Below are 21257 nucleotides of genomic sequence, written 5' to 3'. Positions count from 1 at the left end.
CGCCATTCTGGGGGGTCTTCACCAGAGCCAAGGAGCGAGGCTGTATCTCAACCTCCGGCAAACCCCATTCCTAATGGCGGCCTCACAGCTTGGTTGCAGGTTGTGGGGTCGTTTATGGCCTTTTTAAACACATGGTACAGTTACTCTCGTCTACCATCTGAATTGTTGCTTACAGATGCAGGGGTATTGTGAATTCCTTTGGCGCGTTCCAAAGCTACTACAGCTCCGAACTGCTCAGCGATGTCTCTGACTCGAATGTCTCATGGATCGGATCTATCCACGGCTTCCTGCTCTGTCTCACGGGCTTCCTGGCCGGTCCACTCTTTGATACCGGATACGCTTATTACCTGATCTACATTGGCTCATTTCTAGTCGTGTTTGGTATGTTCATGGTCAGTCTGTGCACGCAGTATTGGCAGGTCATGCTGGCGCAGGGTGTCTGCATTGGTCTGGGCAGCGGCTGTCTATTCATTCCCAGTGTTGGCATCATCCCAACCTACTTCAGCACTCGTAAAGCGCTCGCGACGGGTCTCGCAGCGTCGGGGAGCAGCATCGCTGGCGTTATCTACCCCATTGCCTTTACCCATCTCCAGCAAAATATCGGTTTCCCATGGGCTACACGAGTAATCGCCTTCATTATGCTAGGCACCCTCTCGATCTCCATCGCAACATTTCGCGTGCGCGTACTACCACCCGAGCGACGCCGCCTCTTCAACCCCCAAGCTCTCCGCGACGTCCCCTTTATGCTCTTCAACGCAACCGCCTTTTTCACCTGCGTGGGCCTCTACGTCCCTTACTTCTACATCTCCAACTACTCCACCACCCAAGCCAACATGTCCCCCTCCCTAGCCTTCTACATGGTCCCTGTGCTAAGTGCGGGCTCCGCATTCGGCCGCATCCTCCCCAACTTCTTCGCGGACAAAACCGGTCCCCTCAACATGATCACCATCTGCACCTGCGCCGCTTTTATCCTCGCTTACTGCTGGCTCGCGATCGCCAATACACCTGGGATCATCGTCTTCTGCGTGCTGTACGGTTTCTTCTCGGGGACGTTTGTGTCGCTGCAACCTACGTCAGTTGTCACACTGTCGCCGAGTCTGAGTATCCTCGGGACGAGAATGGGAATGAGTACACTTTGTGCTGGATTGGGGACGTTAGTTGGGACTCCGGTCGCGGGGGCGATTGTGGGAAAGGGGAGTTGGGTGGGAGTGAGGTTGTTTTGTGCTTGTGCGCTGGCGGTGGGGACGGTGTTTGTTGCTAGTGCGAGGGTTGTGAGGAGTCGGAGGGTGATGGAGCAAGTATAGCATGTGTTTATGAGATATGATACCATAGACTACGACTAGAGAAAAGTGCTTAGACTTGTCTTTTTGACCCCGCTAACATAAAGCTTGAAGCTAGCTATAGCACACTACCCATCGAGTTAGGGATCACTAGCGGTCGCTTTTCCACCGGAATTCCTTGTCCTTTCCCTATTATTCTCTATGACTTCTTTATTGAAATAATCGCTATTTTAAGCCATTATTCATCTACCCCCAACTCTTTGTGTTTCCTCCGCTTCACCTCGGCATTCTATACGGAAATCTCCTCGCCGGCCGACAATCGCCCATCATGAGACCGTCAACGTCAGAAGCCTTGTTACACGCTGAACCATGATACCAATGACACCCTGACGCGACCACGAGGCTTCTGCAGACCTTCGGGGAATTTCCATGATTACCGGTTAGTGATGTATTAATGTATGTGCTAGGGCTGCTTCATGCAACGGGGATCCCTCCACCGTTGCAGCGGGTCACACCACTTTACATAGTTTGGGCTGCAGGAGCAATGGCATAACATAATGCGTCTAAATATATACACAAGTATATAAAAGATGAGGGGGGTTGGCCGTCCCTGTTGCTTTGCTATGGCTAATCGTTCATTGTTCATGTTCATTGTTTATTGTGCTGCTTCTATAAAGAAGTAGTTGCTACGTGCCGAATCGGGAAGGGGCACTGCAGCCGGACTGCGACTTCCAAAATAAACCACCTCTTTATACTTCATCTTCTTTGTGTCTACACCACAATCACCTTTGTCATTCCACGGCCCATTGTACCAGAAAAGCCACCAAGCAATGGCACGTCCCGAGAAACTGTCCAAGAGTCGCCCCCCGCTGCAGGTCCAGACGGCCAGCGCTCAAAATGTCCTCCACCGTCCTCAATTCCGTCATCCATTTTCCCCTTCGCAGCCGGTCTCTGCATGCTCTCCGGGGTGGGCTTGCTCGAGCGGCAACACCACCACCAACGATAACGTCAATAACAGCCTGTCTCTCTGCGCAGCGCCTCCTACGCCCGCGACTCCTGGGCCGTACAGTCGAGATCGACACTGGAGCGTCTCGTCTGCTCCGTTGCCCCCTCCTGCGCCAATGTCACATTCCAGTCGTCCACGAACAATGGTGAGGAAGACGTCTTGTCCGGATTTGTCGAGGGTGGTATCGCAGACGGTGGAGATATTGGCGAATGAGGCTGCGTGGGAGCGGGATTGTGGTTTGTATGGGTATGGGGAGGGTGTGCATGGTAGTTTGTCGAGGAAGTTGGATCAGATTATTACGTTGATTGATGAGGGGTTGTTTAATCGGAAGAGAGATTTGGGTGAGTTTCTTTACTCTTGGTTTTGAGATCAGGATCAGGGCTAATGTTGGCAGCGTTTGCGTCTCCGGTTTATGATGATGATTACTATCAAGCGGTACCTGGGTTTGGGAAGTCGAAGCATATGCAGAATGCGGCAGAGTACTTTTCGAAGGTTTATCTTTATTATAACTCGCGGTTGCCGGCTCAGCTGCCGCCGCTTAAGCTGTATGTACCCTTTCTGTTGTGGGTTGACGAGTGCTAACCTGTGCAGGAGCATATATACACCAACCTACACGCTTCTCCGTTTGGCCGCACGATACTCGCGCCAGGTCTACCAGAAGCCCGTTGGACCGGAACGACAGTGCTACATCGACGCAGATTGGCGCCAGGGTACCAAGGCCATGGTCATCAAGTCGATCCCTCTCGATCGTAGAAACGCTATCGTCTTCGCGATTCGCGGCACCCAAAGTTTCCGCGACTGGACCATCAACCTGAAAACCGACCCGAAGTCCCCGGAGGGGCTTCTTGACGACCCGGATAACCTCTGCCATGCCGGATTCCTATCTGTTGCACGGAAGATGGTGGGTCCTGTCGCAGCTCGCCTGCGCAGTCTGCTAGCTGAGGATCCCAATCGGGTGGCGCACTCTCTAATCATCACGGGACACTCCGCGGGGGGTGCAGTTGCTAGTCTGCTGTTTTGCCATATGCTTTCGGAATATGTGCAGTCGGAACTGACTCATCTGCGTCCGTTTTTCAAACGGGTGCACTGTGTGACATTCGGGTCGCCACCGGTGTCCATCCGGCCGTTGCAGCTTCCTCGGTGGAATGCCCGGTCACCCAAACGGTCCATGTTCTTTGCATTCATCAACGAGGGTGATCCCGTGCCACGTGCAGAGAAAGCCTACCTTCGTTCTCTATTGGACCTGTACGTCTCACCTACAAAGGCGCAGGGTGAGTCTAGAAACTGGAAAGTCCCCCGAGCGACACTGTCAGCTGCTGGACGGCTGGTGCTGCTGCGGAGAAAGCAGTCAGTCGTGTACCCGAGTTTACCCGGCTCCGAAGGGATCGAGGCGAGTATTATTACTCATGGACAGTTACGGGAAGTGGTGTTTGGAGACCCTCTGATGCACACGATGGATCTTTATGCGAAGCGGATCGAGGAGTTGGCCCGCAATGCGGTGCATTACTCGGCCTATTTGCCATGATTATGGATTAATATGAATGATGTAGTTATGATTTAGAAATGAATAGAATAAAATAGATAGGATATGACTCGAGTGATCGGGTTAAATATGAAACGATGTACTGAGTCGATGTCGTGCTATTCAATTTGAGGTGCCTCGGTTATAGTATTTGAACAGGGTGATAAAAAAAAAAAAAAGAAAAGAAAAAGAATTCAAGAAAGAAATAAGAAGTAATAATAATATAGGAACATGTGAATAAATAGCTATAAATCGACTCAGTGGTGGTATAGAGTGATCCATAACCATTGGGGTTAGGTTATATATCTCTACTACGTCATATCCCGTATTATGTTCACGACTATGTTTATTCGAGTAGAGCGCAGAAATATATTGTTATTCCTATTTCAGCAAATGAATATTTGCTTCGATATGTTTACGCTGAGACGCGAGCGAGGTTGATGTAAGTCGTCACCAGTTCAATGGCTCCCCTCTCAGATACTCCACTAACCCACCAACCACCCCCTCCAAATCCCTCTGACTATCACAAGAAGCATAAACAAACCGATCCGGCCTTACAATCACATACCTAACCCCTCCCCCTCCCAAAATCTCCCCAAGATAATAAGGGTTGTAATGTCTTGGCTCCGGGCGTCCTCGACATAATGGTGAACCGGCAAACTCTTCCGTTGTAGCGAGTCTGTAGACTGGGGACATTGTATCCTCTGTTTCTGGGGAAGGTGTAGTTGTAGTAGTCTCGATGATATAGGTTGCTTCGGTGGCGGGTAGTTCGCCGTTTGATGTTTGCTCGATGGTTGAGACTACCTCTCGCGCGGAGGGTAACTCATTCAAATCTCGAATATAAACCAACACTTGAAAAAGCCCCCTCTTCCCCCTCCCAAAAACCACATCATCACTAAACAAAACCCCCTCATCCCCCCCTCGTCCCCCTTTCCAACCAGAAACGTAAACCTGCGGAACACAAACCCCACCTCCCAACCCCGGAACGAACGGCATCCCATCCGCAAACTCATACCGAATCATCCCCTTTTTCCTGTGCCCGAGTCTCATATCTCGGCGGTAAGTCGGTAGAAACGAGAGAATGTAGAGGGACCAATCGCGGAGGAGGATTTTGAGCGGGTTGTGCTCTGTTACGAAGGCGCCGTTGGCGATTGTGGCGGAGAGGGAGCGGGTTAGTTGTTGTTTGCGTTCGCGGGACCAGGATTGTAGGATTTGTTGGTGATTGGTTTTGGGAGTGTAGGTGGGGGAGGGGAGAGGTTGGCGGATGAGGAGAGCTAGACGCCAGGATAGGGAGACGGCGTCGCGGAAGCCGGAGGCTATGCCTTGGCCACCGACTGTTATAAATTGGTATTAATTTTGATGAGATGGGGTATAGGGAGGGAGGGGAGGTGTACATGGAGGAAAAACATGCGCGGCATCACCACAGAGAACGACTCGGCCGTGAAACCACTCATTGCAGCTTCGCGCAGCGAACCTGAATGGTCTGGAGCGGAGGACATGGATGCAATCTTCCGGGAATCGAACATCCCGCGACAACCTGTCACAATTAATCACCTGGCCATTTCCACTATCCAAAGTGATACTCACCCATAGCGACTCCCAGTATGTGAGAAGTACGGAAAAACAACCTCTTTAATCTTCGCAGGACTGGCCATCTCATCTCCATCTTCATCGCTTCGAACGACGAACTCGAAACGACATAACCTGTCTTCTGGGAGGCCGAAGCGACCGCATACGGCAGGACGATTTGGGTTGCAGATAAAGCGGAAGTTGGTTGGGAAGAAAAGATCGTAGACTTGTTGGGGTGTGAAGCCTAGTTCCCATAATGGGAAATCTGGGTGAGTTGTTGGTGTTGGAAGGGTTATGGTCCAGTTTAGTGCTACCCAGGTTTCGTCGTAGAATGATCTGAGTTTGTCAGTTTGACATTGTGCAGAGGAGGTAATAGAGGGGGGAATACTGATGAGCTTGTTCCATGTGTATACCCAATGGCTCGAGGTAATTCTTTCTGGTAAAGCCTGTTTTACCATCTGCGCCGATGAAGAATCGGGATTTAATCGTGTGTGTGGTTCCGTTTACATCTTGGTAGCGAGAATATGTATAGTTGTTGTCTTCGCTGATTTCAGAAACGGTGCAATTAGATCTCAATTGGCAGTATTCAGAGGATGACATTATATCCCGAAGATGTTTCTCCAGAGTTGGTTGTTTGTGGCATATAAAGCCTATATGCCCGGTGCCACCTTCGGTCTGTATATTTCTTAGTATAAGCTCATTGCTCAATCCTTGAAGATAGTATACCGTTCCATAATCCATCTCCAGAAAAGGCATGGTATCAAGCGTCTTCTCCGTCCCTCCGATGAACTTGAATTTCTGCATGCCTGTCTTCGTTATTCGACCAATCGTATACTAGGAACTTGGCAGAGGGAAGACACACAAGTCCCAATATCCCTGTACACATGCTCATAAATCCCAATCCCCTGAAGCAAACGAATCCCATCTTCATCGAGAGCAATACCCCGCGGGTCCGTGGTTATCCCGTCCTCTTTTTCCAGCACGATGTGTCGAACGGATAGCCGGCCGAGATACGCAGAGAGCATAGCCCCGGTTGGCCCGCAGCCACAGATAACCACATCTGTGGTTTCGTAGTCGTGTTCAGCCATGATCGGTGTCAGCAGTTGCAGTTGACGATACGATAGCTAGTCGTTGCAACTTAAGTCCAGCTGAACAACAGGCAGCGTTTGTCAGAACATGCAGCATTTGTCAGCCCAGCCTGCATGATCCCGTGATCCCGTACAGCAGATCCTAGGGCTATTAGCAATAGGTTAATCTTCTTTGGGACCCACGAAAAGATCCTGCGATCGATTGTGGGGTTTGTGGGGCCTACCCTCCTCATCTTGTGGGACATGCGGGGAAGGCTCCTTAACACCGACCTCAGCCTCAATGCTTTAAGACACTTGTACATACTAGTTCGATCCTGGCTATCTACAGTTAGCTTTGAAGCTTCATAGACAAAGCTTAACAGATGGTAAGATCATGACACTCAGTCATAGTACTTCACTGATTAACCATGTTAGGCAATCGAAGCAACCCACGGCTCTGAAGTCCAAGATACCGTCGCGATCGGGCCAGAGCAAGAAGCCTTACAAGCCTGGAGGGAGAGATGCAATATCAACACTGATGCTCAGATTCGGCTGGTTAAACTGTCGCACATGCGATACCAGCATCCGGATCTTGATGAGATCACTGTGTTTCTTCGGGGTATGTTAAGCTTCCCCGCATTTGTATTTTGAGTCTGGTACTGATAAACAAAGACTTTGGAATGGAAATCGCAAAGAGAATAGATGACCAGATTTGGTATCGAGGCTACGGAACTGATCCGTACGTTTACTATGCGAAGAAGGGACCGAAGGAGTTCCTTGGGGGGTCGTTCTTGGTGGAGTCTTATCAGGATTTGGAGAAGTAGGTCTATCTAGCTTACAGACCGCAATCCTGAATGCTAACATCAATGCTAGAGCAACACAATTACCAACATCTGGGGGGATAACGAAACTCACTGACGCCCCCGGAGGAGGATACATGGTTACTCTGACAGACCCGGACGGATTCCCGATCAACCTCATATACGGACAAACACCAGCACCCCCTGGAAAGTTCCCCGAGAAGCTCGCCTACAACTACGAGACCGACAAACCACGAGTCCGCAAATTCCTGCGCTTCAACCCAGGCCCCGCTGCCGTGCACAAGGTATGACATCTACTGACCCCCGTGAGACGAAAGAAAGCTTACATCACAGCTCGGCCACTACGGCGTCTGCACCACCAAATTCGACTCCCTCGTCGACTTCTACACCCGCACCTTCAACATCGCCCCCAGCGACTTCCTTTACATCGATGCCGCCGACCCCACAACCCCCAACGGCAAGAAAAACGTCGCCCTCTTCGCACACATCGACCGCGGCTCCACCCACGTCGACCACCACTCCTTTTTCATGTCCTCGAACCCAACCTCGCACGTGCATCACTGTTCGTTCGAGATCCACGACTTCGATACCCAGAAACTGGGCCACCAGTGGCTTGCGAATAAGGGGTATGAGGCTGTGTGGGGCGTTGGGAGGCACATTCTGGGATCGCAGATTTTTGATTACTGGTGGGATACGACGGGGAATATGATTGAGCATTATGCGGATGGGGATTTGGTTAATGAGGAGACGCCGGTCGGGTATGGGCCGGCGGGGGATGAGTCGTTGGCGGTTTGGGGGCCGGAGGTGCCTTCTTGGTTTTTGCAGTAGTTGGGTTGGTGCTGGATATCATATTATATGAAAATCAAGTGTATTCATTGCGGTGGTTTCTGTGTGTAATGGGATATCAGTAGGTGCTCTTGTACGGTATCAAAGAGACCAAAATTACCGCAACACGATCTCGAGTCGATGAGAAATGGAAGAACAAACACCACGACTAATGCCATTCCAAGTAGCAAGCACATTCGATTTGTCTAAACAACATCGTAAATACTAACCAAGGGCAACTTTCCATGCATAAACCGCAGGAAAAACACCCTAACAAATCCCATACCCCCGATTGACTAGCCTCAACTCCCTCTTCCCCTCGATCGTCACAACTACCCTAGGCTTCCGCGAAGCCGAAAATACCATCCCAGTAATAAAAATCGCCCCCGCCTCGAGCTTTATCACCCGCGAAAGTTATACCATCTGCTGCTTATCCTTTCTGTGTCTGTCCTGAGCCGCGGTGCCGTTATGAAGAGGGTCTCGGGTTTGGATTATTGATTGGGGAGAATGAGACCTATTTGTTTTGTTTTATGCTAGTTGCTGGTCTTTGTGGAAGGTGTAAGTTATGCGTACCAATTAGATAACTGACATACAACACCTTCGCGCAAGATCACTGCGACCCTGCAATGTCCACGCACAGTTGAGTATAACGAGACGCCAGAAGAGAGTAAGACAGAAAGAAAGACAAAGAAAAGAAGAAAAGAAGAAGAAAGAGTCAATCCACAACGTATGCCTCCCGCATTTCCGGCGTAATATTATGAGCAGTATGAGCATACTCAGCCTCAAATCCAGGGACGATATTTCCAATCAATCCAGTCATCACCATCAAATTCAAAGGCCATGGTTTTTTTTCTTCCACCGTATAAGTGGGGAAATATACTGCCCAGGAAGTATATCCACTTTTTGAGCGATTGGATCATCTGGTTTGTGATTGAATACCGCATGCTCAAAGTCAATAAAGACAAGGGAGTCAGGTCTTATAATCACATTCTGCGGGCTTAGATCCATGAGCCCTATATCGATCTTTTTGTAGATCCGCGTTTCAAAATCAATGATTGATTTCATGATCTGCTGGCGCTCATGTCGCGGAATCTTCCCTGGCTTGGCTTGAAGCATTGTGGTGCCTTCGATATATTCGATGAGAACCAGTCGAACTGTGCGATGGATTCTGGAAGACTCGTACCTGACAGAAAGATTCAAGGAATAAGATCAAAAAAAAAAAAAAAAAAAAAAAACTTGGGTACAAGGTCACCTTGAAATTCAGTGAGAAGGTTGTATGCATGGACTTCATGGGTATAGTTCCTGTCAACACAAAGAAACGGGTTCAGGTAGCCTTCATCCTTATTATAGTACAGAGGGTCATAAGTTTTGGCTACAGCCAGTTGAAAGTAACTGCCAGTTGAGAGTGATTGTGTTCCAAGGATATTTACATTAAAGACTTGCGCATTGCAGCCATCTCCAACTCTCAATAAATCAAGAATCTCCAAGTCAGTAGTGTATGGTTCTGTCTTGCCAAGTAGTGGTGGATGCTTCAAGCACCTTTTAACTGGGTTGAGAGTACTTCTCTCCTTTCTGCCTTTTGCTTTATTCTGGCAACAGCCCCTGGTCACTGGTGTAGAAGGAGGAGAAATGTGAGATTGAGCTGTGAACTTCCAGCCTTTGATGTAAGGCACCGGCGGTTTCTGGAAATCTGTTGGTGCACGCATTTTCTCAAAAATAACAAGTTGATAGCAAGCTGATTGCAGTGTTTGACTGGAACTGGAATGCTATGTTTATTTTCGACTACCACAAGGCAAATGATGACAGGACCGTGAGAGGCACATACTTTGATGAATATCGACGAACCAAAGGCATGACATTTCGCCGTCTCCTCTTTGCGTTTGTAACCCGGAAATTATACAGATACCTTCATACCAACGAGAGCTACTAGTTACCTTGCGGTTAGCTTTTATTGTGAGGGTGTTTTAGATATGAGCTATCACTTGTTTATGTTCTCGTGTCTTGTCCTGTGCTACTCTGTAGTATGTGAAGCGTGTTATTTTCATGACTGCCCTCCTTGAAGTTCCTGCAACAGTCTCTAGTCACTGGCGTAGGAGGATCAGGCGTGTGAGATCAGACAGTAAACCTCCAGATTTTCTTGTTGTAAGGCAGTGGTGGTTTGGAAAGCTCGGTTGAATCAGGAAACATGTTCCTACTGTACGCTGGGTGTAGGAATGCTGTCTTCAGTAAGGTGTGGAATTGGCTGGTAAGGAATAAAAGCCGGAGGAGTGCCTGGGAGAGAGAAGGAGAAGAATTCAGTGAAAGAAAGGGAGACCAGTGATTATTCAGCTGCATCTAGGGAACACGTGACCATGGAATTTCAATTCAAAATCGTTGCAGTAAGAGCATATCACTCAAGACTGTATAGGATTCGGTTTAAATGTGGCTCCTGAAAATACAGGGCCGGATTGTGGTGCGATATGACGAAGCAGATGTATCTTAGAATATAATTTCTTGACTTTTTTCGGTCTCGCGATACCTCGAGGGACGAAAGCTGACTGCCTCTGAGTATTGTTCCTGCGATCTCGCTGGGGACTTCGGTATTTGCGACTATTTTCGAAAGTGCCCTATCCCACTAGAGCCCTAATCAGCGCCACTTCACCGCCACACCGCATGTTTTCTGTCACATGTGATCTCACCGTTGAGAATGGAGAGAAGAAGAAAAAAGACTGTTGACTGTATTGCGTCATGCAGAATTCCCTCATCCTTGCTGTTAATCTTCTCCCCTAATTCCCTCAACCAAGGATAAAATTCCCCGAAACCGCCCAAAGTACCCATTGGCAGATCCGATCGGTTACCCACAGCAGTGGAACCCGGAACCCCTTCCCCGGTGGAACCAATGGACCCCGAATCCCTACGCAAAGGTACCGCTTCCCCGAAAGCCCCGACTACCGTTTGCGTCTTATCTTCACCCCCTCCGAACTTTTGCCGGATTTCAAAACAAACCACAGCGGGTCCCGGAAGGAGGGCCTGGCATCCGCGCGGGCGGGTCAGAGAATCCGGCGCAGGGTAGGAAATTAGAGCTGGTCCCGTTGATTCCGGGAATCTGTCACGATCTATGTTGTCGATGGGTCGGTTCTTCTGCAAATGATGCGTTCCGTTCGGATGGGACTATGGATCCGATAAATTTAATTCATCATTCTATATACACACCGGGGAAGCAAACAATGCGATTTTCGATTTCCACCGCCACTTTACCCATAAAACGAAACCCCAACTGGGCTTGGTTTGGGTCAGCAAACATTTGATTATTTTCTTCTTTTGATTTTATTTTATTTATTTATTGATTGATTTTTATTTATTTTTTTGTTTTTTTTTTTATGACGCTCGGAACTTTATTCTGATCCTTTGACGAACGGCCATGTGGCTCGGTAGGGATTCTGACCGGTTGATCTAGCTGGATACCTGCAGATATGTTTCGGGCGGGCTTGGAATTCGAGTTCGGTCCTTTTTATAAATATGGCTCGAGGACTGCCTGCATATAGGGATCTTTTGTACTCTGTACTACTTCTTTATTCCCGTGTGATTTACCCCTCGTCCCTTCAGGAACAAAAGTACTTGTCTTGAATGCTCGATTCATATATAGAGCTGGATCTCTTCAAGGTGCTTGATTATTGCGCAATTCTCTTTCCACCTTATTTAAACCCTCACATTACTGTACCACGCGAAAAATCCACAATGGACAAAAACACTACGACGTCGTCGAGTAACGGTCACAACCATGAGAGAGTCCCGACGTGCATGACGGCCGAAGAACTGGCTTCTTACCAGGCGCAATGGGAGCAAATAGACCATATCACAACCCGGAAACTCAGGGAGGTAAAAGGTATGATGTTCCTTCTATCCGGGTTCTCCAGAATGAGGTCTAATATGTGCCGTTTTCCAGAACAAGAAAAGAAAAAGTCGTCTTCGGGATAGTGCATATCGAGATATGAGTGGCTGTGTTACTGAAAGGTTGCATTACTTGGGCGTTTCTTGCATTTTGTATTTTGCGTTTTTGTTCTTGTTATCATGGCTGTCTTTCTTGATTATTGCATCCGCGAGTTATTTTGCATTTCATTCTAGCGAGGTTTGGCTTAAATTGATTCTTGATCCACTCTTATCACGCAACTGCGCATGACTCATAAAATTAGCTTATGTGAAGATATATTGTACGGTGCACTCCGAACTATTTGTGCATTATCATATTTCCCTCTTTTCATCAGGCGTGTCAATTCTCGGATACCAAACATATCTCCGATCTAGAACCATCGAATATCTAGAATTAAACATGTCCATCTCTGAAGCGGCCAATGTTCCGCTCTTCGAGAATATTCCGGATACTAGATCAGTCCAATCGATCCTGCAATCCAAAAAGTACTTCGGCTTCGATCTAGACGACACTCTTCATGAATTTCGGAAAGCATCTGCGTCCGCCTCGTCAGCCGTGTTCGAAGCAATTCACCAACACTCCGGTATTAGCGTCGAAACCCTGAGAACCACTTTTAGCGAGATCCTACGGTCCAAAACAGCATCTGCATTCACAGAGGGCAAAACATCAACTGAGTATCGAAGAGATCGATTCTCACGTCTTCTCCAAGCCCATGGCTCGGAAACATCCGATACAATACTCGAGCGTCTCTTGGACATCTACAAGAACAGCTTGCAGGCTGCACTGGAACTCAAACCCGGCGCCCTGTCACTCCTCCAGACCCTTAAACGGCTCGATAAAAAGATCATCATTATAACAGAAGGGCCACAAGATGCACAGGAATGGACCGTACAGGAACTCGGGATAGCGCCTTATGTCGATATCCTAGTCACGACCAATGAAGTTGGGAGGTCCAAAGTTGACGGCTTGTTTTCCATCGTTTTGGAGAAGTACGGTATTGATGCTGGGGATATCGTTTATGTGGGGGATAACGAGGTGAGGGATGTGGTGCCAGCGAGGAGTGAGGGGTTGTTGGCAGTGTTGTATGATGAGCGTAGGGAAACAAGGCTAGATGGTATTGAGTGGCTTCGTGTGAAGTCTTTGGGGGAATTGGAGAGTATACTGAGTGCTTGAGCTGTATCAAGGTAGTTGAGTGCTATCTGCTTCTATTCAATGTTCAGTTTTTCAAATAGTACACGACGTGTTGTTGTCGAGGTCAAAATCAGGTCAACGGTCTCATTTGGCCTTCTTGTCAGACTCGTTGGAGGAGCCAACAGCACCATTTTCTCCCGAAGAGCCAGCCGTTCTTTCCTGTCCCTTTGCCTTGCCTTCGCTCTCTTCGCCAACAGTCGTGCTTGCAGTCTCAGTTGCAGCAGACAATTCTTTTTTTCTCCGCTTTCTTCTCGTCATTCTCGTTTCCCTTCTCTTCTCCCTCTTGCTGCTCGCCTTGTTGGCCCTTCTTGTGGGCAAAGAAGATCGAGAGAATAAATCCAATGGCGATCATGGCAATGGCGGCGTAATATCCTGCACGATAACCCTCGAGATTTGTTTGGGGATTGCTCTTGCCGCCGTTTTTCGAAGCAACAGAATCAGAGATGACCGTCAAGACTGCCACGCCGAGAACAGCGCCTCCAACGTTGAGGAACATCTATAGCCGATCAGTACATATTTAAGAAGTATTTGAGCCAGTTGGAAAAGTAACCCACGTTGTAAGCACCAGAGACAGTTCCCTGATGCTCTTCCTTCGCTGTAGCAACGACCGTAACATTGCCGACGAAGTATACCGTTCCAATACCGGCGATATAAAGAATCATGCCGGGAAGGCAGAACTGCCAATATTCATTTCCATTGCCCATGCGAGTGAGCAAGATAACACCCGCCAGACCCAGAAGCCAACTGGCAATAAGCAGATTGCGGGGACCAACAGGGGCCAGGAGGAAGGGAATGACGAAGTTGACGACGCAGGCGGTTATGCCTAGAGGGAGGAAGTGGAGGGCTGTTGATAGGGCGGAGTAACCGAAATCTGCAATGCAACGTGTTAGTGAGGTAGAAATAGAAGAAACGAAGGACTACACGTACTCTGAAGTTGAAGGGTCAACAGATAGTTCGAACCCTGCCACACAGCATATGTCAAGGCGGCGACCGCACATCCAAGGGCTTTGATCCGATCATCCCAGAGATAGCGAGGGAGGACAGGGTCAGAAGAGACCTTCAGTTCAACAAAGATGAAGATCGCAAGTAGCGCTACGGCAACAACCAGCGTTGCAATGACATCCGCTTTGTCCCAGCCATGGACATTGCCGGTTGTTAGTCCGTAGACCAGAAGAATCAAGCCGGATACAGAGAAGAAGGTCCCGAGGGCATCGAGGCGAATATGCAAGTTGGACCATTTGTCGCTGGTTGCAGATGCTGCGCCGGGCAAGTTGCTCGTAAGGAGCAGAGCGATGGCGGCAATCTCAAGGGCGCCTTCGACGATGAGGGAGATCCAGAAGATCTATCGACTCGTTAGCTATGACCATATTGATACATTATTCACAATGGTGGGTATACCCATTCCCACGAAACAAGTGAAGTAAAAACACCGCCAAGGATGGGCCCAAAACTAGTCTCATTAGTCGTTAGTCCAGGATCTCCGACACGCTCTGGAGCACTTACACAAAACCACTTGAGCCGCACGCCCCCCAAGCACCAAAAGCTTTGACCCGAGCCGCAGGATCTTTGAATGACAAGGCAACCAGTGATTGCGCTGAAGGAATTGTAAAAGCCGCCGCCACCCCTATCGCGAGGCCAGTTAGTCACGCATAAAGGGGCAAGACAAAGAAAATAGAAAGAAGGGTGACTTACCTTGAAACGCCCTCCCAACCACAAGTCCGATCTTATCATTAACAAGAGCACAGACTAATGTGGCAATGTTGAACAGCGTCATGCCGAAAAGGAGGACATTTCTATGACCAAAGATATCACCTAGCCTGCCTCCGGCCATTAAAAAGCCGCCAAACTATACCCAAGTGAGCATTATCTGCATGACGACAAAACTATTGAAATTAATAAATGCATACCGTCAGCGAATAAGCCGTCAGAACCCATTGCAGCGATCCTTCATCGTAACCGAGTGCTCTCTGAATGGTCGGAAGGGCGATGTTCGCCATGCCCAGGTTGGCAATGTCGACAAAGAAAACGAGGCATCTGCATGATGGATTTTGTCAGACGATCATCCTTCTGCTGTCGGTCCGATACACGTACACTATGGCCAAGGTCGCAAGCGACGCGGTCCGATTCTATGAGCTGGTGGTCATGGTGGGATTTCAATGCTGAGATGATTGCAACTGCTCTTTGCTTGAGAATCGGAATCATGCCAAAAATCCAGCTCTTTTATCATCCGAGGCATAAGGCACCAGCTGGTGACGCACCCCAGGACCGATTCATGGACTAAGAAGCAGCTAAAACATCGGGTTGCGTACCCTTGTCTGCCTGAGAGATTATGCATGTTTAGTTACACCATAAACCCTGCAAAAAGCAATTTGAAATATTTTTAGGAGCTTTTTCTGTAATAGTACTCCGTACAGAGTATAGACTGACTCCTGTGCTCTGTATGGGGTTTGCAATATCTGTTTGTGCGCGAGTCATGTTCCTGCGCCAATTTCCAGTTCCGGTAAGCATGCCAAGTCGTATTCGGGCCGAGCATCCCGGGTGATCATTGCTTATTTGTATTGCACTAGCCCGATGTGGTAAACCTTATTTACTATGCACAACATCGAGGTGCTTCAGCCACATTCAAGGTAATCCTGTGTTTATCTAGGAATACTACAGGGTGACTGTATTCTTTTCCGGGGAGACTACTAGTACACCAGAGCGTACACCATGTTAAAATCCACATGACACTATTTTCCATCCACAGTCCCGTACTCCTTGAACAGCGCCACTACGTCCTGACGTTTTTCGTCCCGCGCCGCCATAAGAGCCGCCGCTCCTCCATCCTCACGTATTTTGTGAACGCCCTTCTCCAACAAGACTTCGATGACACACAGTGGAGAATAGAACACAGCCTGCTCGAGAAGCCGAGATCGAACGGGATGAACAGGGGCACTTTTATCCAACAGTAACGCCACGGTGCGAGGGAAGCCATAGATGTGAGCTGCAAGCGAGAGGGGCACTTCCTCAGATTTGGGCCCTCCATCTATATCCGCGCCGTTTTCCAGAAGCAATCGAATCGTGTCGTTGTGGCCCCGAAGAGCGGCGATTCCCAGTGCAGTAATCTCGCTTCTCTCATAGAATTCAGTAGAGTCGATTTGCGCACCCTTGGCCAGCAGGAAGGGTATCACTTCAGTCTTTCCACTAAACGCGGCAGCGAGCAACGTATGGTTCCACAAATCCTTCAATACTGGCGGAGAAAACTCGCCGATCTCTTTATCCAACAGCCTCACAAAGTCAGTACTACCACGCATGGCGGCCAATGTTATTGCTCGAAGGTGGCTATAGGATGACCTCCAGTTATGGTGACTGGGCTGTTGCAATAGTAGCCGCACTATCCGCTCGTGCCCTTCAAACGCCGCTGCTCCAAGGGCAGTTGGGGTGTATGGTCTCTCGATGCTGACAAAAAAAACTCTTGCTGGAGCTTCCAGATCTTACCATAATTATAAGTGTACCACTCCTCTTCTGCATCTCGGTATCTGCGACCGGCTTCCCAATCAGCACCTTTGCTCAGGAGGAGTCGAACAACTTTCAAGTGACCATTGCGGGAGGCATTCCGTAAGGATGTTCCAAGCACGTCACTTTCCTTGCTCACATCGAAACTGTCCGGTTCTTGTTCCAAGAGGTGCTCGACAAGCGATAGGTTCCCGACAGACGCCGCGGCAGAGAGAAGATGCTCCGGTGCATCATATTCCGCGCGATTGCTGCTTGACCATTTCCAACTACCGCATGCTGCTGCTGCATGCGAGATAACCAGCGAGACTTCTTGCAGCTGCTTCTGCCGTTGGTTGCCGTCTCCCTCTGTGGAATAGATTTCGAAATACCCCATTACCCGGTCGAGAACATGCCGTATTGCTTGAAAGGAGTAGTCGTCCATGTGGTCTCGAGCTAGTGCTTTTTCTTGAATGTGGTACGGGTCATGGCGCACGTGGCGTTCATTGTAAAGGCGCGTGGAGTGCATCGCGACGATAGCCTCTTTGGCAAAGAACTCTAGGCTTAGGTTAGTGTCCGCAACACGGTGTATGGTCGATGTATCTTACTATTGACGAGTCGAAGGTAAACCAGGTCGTAGGGATGGGAAGTGAGCTTGACAGCTTCCTCGAGAATCGCCCGAACTACCTCGAGTGGTAGATCGAGGAGGTGCATCTTCAATCGGTATTTTTTTTTTTTTTTTTTTTTTATGTCTTAGAGTAAAGGTACACAGACAGAAGGGACAGGAAGCGGAGAAGGATAAAAAGATGAAGAGCAAGAACGCAAGCAGATCTGTCATCTCTTGTGCAAACAGAGAGTGCACAGCCTCCCCCAAATCATCCTAGCGCTCCGACACCCAGAATTCTGTAAAGAGGCCATTCACTGTTGTGATAAGGGACTCAGATGAAGACTGTCTTCCTCGCAACGACATCGGGGACCTCCTTGTCGCTCCATGTTCAACCTCGCCAACTATATACACGACTTCCGAAGACGCCACGTTTTGAGATCATCATTGATTCACGTTATTCCTCACAGCGCAGTTTTATGTTCCGGCTCTCCTATTTAAATTTCTGAGCCTAGTACCACCAACGACCCACGGATCTCAACGGATGTACTTGACAGTATCAAGAACGAGGGTTCTTTATTGCAATGAACATTGGAGGAACATAGAATCATTGGAAGTGACGATCTGGAGAAATCGACACTTCCCCGGGGCCTGAGAGTTTCATATCATTCCTGCTGCTATTCAATGCCCTCTCTACAGGTCCACGATGTACTGGACGAACGGTCTGTCCTCCCGACTACCGATATCTGATCGATACGGCCCCTGATTGGCCCCCAAGTCCCATACCTCATCGTTCATTGGCCAAATCGATAGTTCGATTTACACCAAGGATCTGGAATGCCAAGACCCCTAACCACATTGGGACAGCTGTTCTACGGAGTGGTACAAGATGGTCAGCCTCGTGTCCACAACCAGAAGAACTACAGGAAATTTGGTGGCGAATCCAAGTCATGGGATCAAGAGCTGAAAGTGGGGTTCAAGAGAGCTGCCGGTGCAGAGGGGAGTATGAGCATTGACCTGGTGATGAGCGGTGAAATGGTTGGGTTTGTATTTAAGGATGCGGTTGCTGTATCTTGGTTTAGATTTTTATTTTTATTTTATTTTTATTTTATTTTTCTCTTTCTTCTTGTTTTTATTTTATTTTATTTTATTTTTTTTTGTTGATTTTGGTTTCTTTTATCTTCTCGGACGTGCAAAGAAAATAGAATACAGCATGCGATCTCTTCTAGATCCCCACGCTCTCTCCCTCGGGGAACCTCAGCCTCCGAAACAGGTGCATGTACGTTGTTTTGAGGAGGAGCAAGCTACGGTGAAGCGATTGCTAACTTCAACGAATGAATGTATAGTCCGTCAGCGTTTCAATGCCAACATGGGACAGCGTAGTCGGCTGGGGTAAACGCGAAGACAGGGTGGTGAGCAAGATGCAGACGGTTTACCCAAGGTGCCTAGTCTACCGCAATAAACAGCAAATAATGCGGATGATATTGATAGTGATAGGTTCCATATCCATCAAGTCCTCCAAGATCTAGGCGCGATTGTACGGAAAAGATTCGATATCGCCGACAGCCACCTCGACTGCATGCTATTCCCATCCGAATCGACGGCACAGCGATTCGTCTTGCAATTAAGAGCAAAGGATACAGGGAAAACAGTGGAGCCGGTAACATTCCATCTACCTGACGGTGTATCAACCGAAAACGCCCGCTGGGGACGCTTCGTCGCCGTGATATATGATCGAGATCTCCATCCACAAGCCCGCAAGACCTGGTGTATATTGGGAGATGGAATGTCTAGCAGACACGGGGAATTCTGTAAAGACCGGATCGACATTATGCATTCCCGATCACCCAGCCCCGCTTTTCAAACCGCTGCCCCAAATTCAGATACAACGGAACTGGTACCGGCACCGTGGACGGATTCCGCCCGTCGCGAGAAACAACAAATCAAGAAACAGATTGCGGAGCTAGTGACGTCAGAGAAGCCTGGTTCCAAGAGGGTCTCGCCGGATGATGTTTTTTTATATTCGAAGGGGATGGTGGCTATTAATTATGTGGCCAGGGCATTGCTAAGGACTTTACCGGGTTCTGAGTATAATGGAGCGGTTGTTTACGGGTTAGTCAGGTAGTTGTTGGAGGGTGATGATGATGATGATGCTAATGTTGGTGATATGAAGATGGCCCTACGCCGAGACACCCAAGGCCGTGCAGATGGCCGGGTTCGAACGATTTACGTTATATGGACGCGGGACGGCGCGGGAATTGGATGAGCTGGAGGCTTTGTTGAAATCGGGCCAGCGCATTCGCGTGCTGTTTTGCGAGGTTCCGTGTAATCCGCTGTTGGAGTCGTCTGACCTGTTACGAGTCAGAGCTCTGGCGGATGAGTATGGGTTTGTTGTGGCCTGCGATGAGACCCTGGGGACATTTGTCAATATCGATTTGCTGCCGTATGCGGATATTCTCATGACGAGTTTGACCAAGATCTTCAGCGGCGCGTCCAACGTGATGGGCGGGAGGTAAGCAGCTCCAGCACTGCATACCCCGGAAGACAGCTAACAGATCAGCGTGGTCGTCAACCCCCAATCCCGACACCACGGTACAATCCACTCCGCTTTGAAATCCAGCTTCGAAGACGAATACTTCCCCCTCGACGCTGTCACCATGTCCCAAAACAGCTCCGACTTCGTCCCCCGCGTCCACCACAGCAACACTATCGCCCTCTCCATCGCCAACCTCCTCTCCTCCCACCCCTCAGTCCACCACGTCCACTACCCAACAATGGTAACCTCGGCACCGCTCTACGAAAAGTACCGTCGCCGAAACGGCGGGTACGGATTCCTGCTAAGCATGATCTTCAACCACGCGACGAGCGCGGTGTGTTTCTACGACGCGCTAGATGTGCGCAAGGGACCGAGTGTGGGGACGAACTTTACGTTGGCGATCCCGTATGCGCAGCTGGCGCATTTTCAGGAGTTGGAATTTGCGGCGGAGTATGGGGTCGATCGCTATATTGTACGGATTAGCGTTGGGTTGGAGGATGGAGAGGTGCTGATGGAACGGGTGCGGGAGGCGTTAAGGGCGGTTGAGCGGGTGGAGGGTGCGGATGTGGGTGTGAATGCGAGTGCGAGTGCGAGTCCGCATGCGAAATTATGAGAGTCGTGGTACTCCGTACATAGCACGGTGCCCAACATTCTCAAGCCCATTTTTGTAGTCGGTACTACTAGTACAGTGAAGAGTGATTAGTGGGAGGCAAACCCGTGAAGATCATGTGACAGCTTACGTAGACTCGGGAACGCGTGTCGATCACGAAAAGACTTTTGCTATCTATAGATTTTCTTTAATTTTTCTTTCATTTTACTCATAATTGTGATGCAGTGAAGAACACAAAAACAGGATTGTGATTGTCACAGCGTAATCATGAGTTCGTCTGTTAGTTAGTACCAGGGGTTCATTAATTTGTATTGAATCCAGTTGAGAGCTCAGACCCATAGTTAGTTAGATAGGGCAGAATGCCTGAGGCAAGGTCTTCAGATTGTACAGAGTACGGGGATTGCATAGATGCAAGGTGCCGGGTAATTCCAGGTTATAACCAATGAACGGGGTATATACTTGTACTTGTATGTATGTTTACTCCGTACCGGGTCCAACCCCTATAATACCCGGGGGTCTTTTATATACATCGACAGGATTGTGTACACTTACCCAATGCGGGGTAGCGCCTTTTGGCCAAGCTAGTCCTAATCAAGGCAGGCCATATCAGCTGACCCCGCCGGCTTCATTTCTTTCGAAAGATATCATTATTATCGTTGTTTCATTATTACTCTGTACGGAGTACATACATAAAACTGGACTGAGAATAGGGCCCTGTTCGTTAAAAACAAACAGTCCGTGCGGTAATTAAGATATCCCCGACTCAAACTGGAAGGACTACTGACCCTCCTTCCACCCGCTGAATTCTCGCCCGGTCCAGGGTTGACTTCTCTTTTTCTTTTTTT

General features: G+C 48.9%; 11 protein-coding genes across 11 annotated transcripts; 6 read left to right on the top strand and 5 right to left on the bottom strand.

The window, feature by feature from the left end:
• The first annotated feature begins 42 nt into the window (after positions 1-42).
• ASPGLDRAFT_151449 (uncharacterized protein) lies at positions 43-1447 on the top strand. The gene is made up of 2 exons (XM_022542250.1): positions 43-134; positions 182-1447. The coding sequence occupies exons 1-2, from the start codon at positions 115-117 to the stop codon at positions 1302-1304; spliced, it is 1143 nt and encodes a 380-aa protein (XP_022399650.1). The 5' UTR covers positions 43-114; the 3' UTR covers positions 1305-1447.
• A 981-nt stretch (positions 1448-2428) lies between these two features.
• On the top strand, positions 2429-3811 carry ASPGLDRAFT_128557 (lipase family protein; the record flags this gene model as incomplete). The annotated part of the gene is made up of 3 exons (XM_022540812.1): positions 2429-2627; positions 2681-2831; positions 2881-3811. The coding sequence occupies 3 exons, from the start codon at positions 2429-2431 to the stop codon at positions 3809-3811; spliced, it is 1281 nt and encodes a 426-aa protein (XP_022399649.1).
• A 319-nt stretch (positions 3812-4130) lies between these two features.
• On the bottom strand, positions 4131-6497 carry ASPGLDRAFT_48275 (uncharacterized protein). The gene is made up of 6 exons (XM_022546866.1): positions 6240-6497; positions 6104-6183; positions 5766-6052; positions 5396-5713; positions 5203-5345; positions 4131-5142 (listed from the first exon to the last, which is right to left on the bottom strand). Exons 1-6 carry the CDS (start codon positions 6463-6465, stop codon positions 4259-4261), a joined length of 1938 nt encoding a protein of 645 aa, XP_022399648.1. The 5' UTR covers positions 6466-6497; the 3' UTR covers positions 4131-4258.
• A 241-nt stretch (positions 6498-6738) lies between these two features.
• On the top strand, positions 6739-8150 carry ASPGLDRAFT_48273 (VOC family protein). The gene is made up of 5 exons (XM_022546865.1): positions 6739-6830; positions 6880-7063; positions 7117-7264; positions 7318-7549; positions 7599-8150. The coding sequence occupies exons 1-5, from the start codon at positions 6828-6830 to the stop codon at positions 8091-8093; spliced, it is 1062 nt and encodes a 353-aa protein (XP_022399647.1). The 5' UTR covers positions 6739-6827; the 3' UTR covers positions 8094-8150.
• A 771-nt stretch (positions 8151-8921) lies between these two features.
• Positions 8922-9796, bottom strand: ASPGLDRAFT_67264 (uncharacterized protein; the record flags this gene model as incomplete). Its single annotated transcript, XM_022549110.1, has 2 exons — positions 8922-9273; positions 9327-9796. The coding sequence occupies 2 exons, from the start codon at positions 9794-9796 to the stop codon at positions 8922-8924; spliced, it is 822 nt and encodes a 273-aa protein (XP_022399646.1).
• On the top strand, positions 9761-10148 carry ASPGLDRAFT_48272 (uncharacterized protein). Its single transcript, XM_022546863.1, has 2 exons — positions 9761-10013; positions 10073-10148. Exons 1-2 carry the CDS (start codon positions 9859-9861, stop codon positions 10110-10112), a joined length of 195 nt encoding a protein of 64 aa, XP_022399645.1. The 5' UTR covers positions 9761-9858; the 3' UTR covers positions 10113-10148.
• Positions 10149-10727: 579 nt separating this feature from the next.
• ASPGLDRAFT_26578 (uncharacterized protein) lies at positions 10728-11492 on the bottom strand (the record flags this gene model as incomplete). The annotated part of the gene is made up of 3 exons (XM_022543580.1): positions 10728-11240; positions 11283-11351; positions 11487-11492. The coding sequence occupies 3 exons, from the start codon at positions 11490-11492 to the stop codon at positions 10728-10730; spliced, it is 588 nt and encodes a 195-aa protein (XP_022399644.1).
• Positions 11493-12399: 907 nt separating this feature from the next.
• On the top strand, positions 12400-13173 carry ASPGLDRAFT_36420 (HAD family hydrolase; the record flags this gene model as incomplete). The annotated part of the gene is made up of 1 exon (XM_022544686.1): positions 12400-13173. The coding sequence occupies one exon, from the start codon at positions 12400-12402 to the stop codon at positions 13171-13173; it is 774 nt and encodes a 257-aa protein (XP_022399643.1).
• Positions 13174-13287: 114 nt separating this feature from the next.
• Positions 13288-15699, bottom strand: ASPGLDRAFT_1493588 (MFS transporter; the record flags this gene model as incomplete). The annotated part of the gene is made up of 9 exons (XM_022542031.1): positions 13288-13687; positions 13746-14062; positions 14119-14533; positions 14590-14641; positions 14695-14815; positions 14884-15037; positions 15099-15225; positions 15283-15317; positions 15619-15699. 9 exons carry the CDS (start codon positions 15697-15699, stop codon positions 13403-13405), a joined length of 1587 nt encoding a protein of 528 aa, XP_022399642.1. The 3' UTR covers positions 13288-13402.
• A 691-nt stretch (positions 15700-16390) lies between these two features.
• ASPGLDRAFT_435854 (uncharacterized protein) lies at positions 16391-17416 on the bottom strand. Its single transcript, XM_022545847.1, has one exon. It carries the CDS (start codon positions 17189-17191, stop codon positions 16565-16567), a length of 627 nt encoding a protein of 208 aa, XP_022399641.1. The 5' UTR covers positions 17192-17416; the 3' UTR covers positions 16391-16564.
• A 1041-nt stretch (positions 17417-18457) lies between these two features.
• Positions 18458-20769, top strand: ASPGLDRAFT_48269 (uncharacterized protein). Its single transcript, XM_022546862.1, has 5 exons — positions 18458-18545; positions 18613-18707; positions 18764-19378; positions 19440-19778; positions 19827-20769. The coding sequence occupies exons 1-5, from the start codon at positions 18480-18482 to the stop codon at positions 20413-20415; spliced, it is 1704 nt and encodes a 567-aa protein (XP_022399640.1). The 5' UTR covers positions 18458-18479; the 3' UTR covers positions 20416-20769.
• The last annotated feature ends 488 nt before the right edge of the window (positions 20770-21257 follow it).

This window comes from Aspergillus glaucus, assembly GCF_001890805.1.
Source record: "Aspergillus glaucus CBS 516.65 unplaced genomic scaffold ASPGLscaffold_13, whole genome shotgun sequence".
NCBI lineage: Eukaryota > Fungi > Ascomycota > Eurotiomycetes > Eurotiales > Aspergillaceae > Aspergillus > Aspergillus glaucus.
This window is presented reverse-complemented; position numbering and strand designations above follow the sequence as displayed.

Excerpts from the sequence above, each read along its gene's own strand:
- ASPGLDRAFT_48272 (XM_022546863.1), top strand. The coding sequence starts at position 9,859 with ATGTTTATTTTCGACTACCACAAGGCAAATGATGACAGGACCGTGAGA. Across the intron at positions 10,014-10,072 it reads TACCTTCATACCAACGAGAG|TTGTTTATGTTCTCGTGTCT; the intron begins CTACTAGTTACC and ends ATGAGCTATCAC.
- ASPGLDRAFT_48273 (XM_022546865.1), top strand. Across the intron at positions 7,265-7,317 it reads TCTTATCAGGATTTGGAGAA|AGCAACACAATTACCAACAT; the intron begins GTAGGTCTATCT and ends CATCAATGCTAG. Across the intron at positions 7,550-7,598 it reads GCCCCGCTGCCGTGCACAAG|CTCGGCCACTACGGCGTCTG; the intron begins GTATGACATCTA and ends CTTACATCACAG.
- ASPGLDRAFT_151449 (XM_022542250.1), top strand. The coding sequence starts at position 115 with ATGGCCTTTTTAAACACATG. Across the intron at positions 135-181 it reads ATGGCCTTTTTAAACACATG|GGGTATTGTGAATTCCTTTG; the intron begins GTACAGTTACTC and ends TTACAGATGCAG.
- ASPGLDRAFT_48269 (XM_022546862.1), top strand. The coding sequence starts at position 18,480 with ATGCGATCTCTTCTAGATCCCCACGCTCTCTCCCTCGGGGAACCTCAG. Across the intron at positions 18,708-18,763 it reads ATGCAGACGGTTTACCCAAG|GTTCCATATCCATCAAGTCC; the intron begins GTGCCTAGTCTA and ends TGATAGTGATAG. Across the intron at positions 19,379-19,439 it reads AATGGAGCGGTTGTTTACGG|ATGGCCCTACGCCGAGACAC; the intron begins GTTAGTCAGGTA and ends GGTGATATGAAG.
- ASPGLDRAFT_435854 (XM_022545847.1), bottom strand. The coding sequence starts at position 17,191 with ATGCACTCCACGCGCCTTTACAATGAACGCCACGTGCGCCATGACCCG.
- ASPGLDRAFT_48275 (XM_022546866.1), bottom strand. The coding sequence starts at position 6,465 with ATGGCTGAACACGACTACGAAACCACAGATGTGGTTATCTGTGGCTGC. Across the intron at positions 6,053-6,103 it reads TGGAGATGGATTATGGAACG|ACCGAAGGTGGCACCGGGCA; the intron begins GTATACTATCTT and ends AGAAATATACAG. Across the intron at positions 5,143-5,202 it reads CGCGCATGTTTTTCCTCCAT|TCGGTGGCCAAGGCATAGCC; the intron begins GTACACCTCCCC and ends AATTTATAACAG.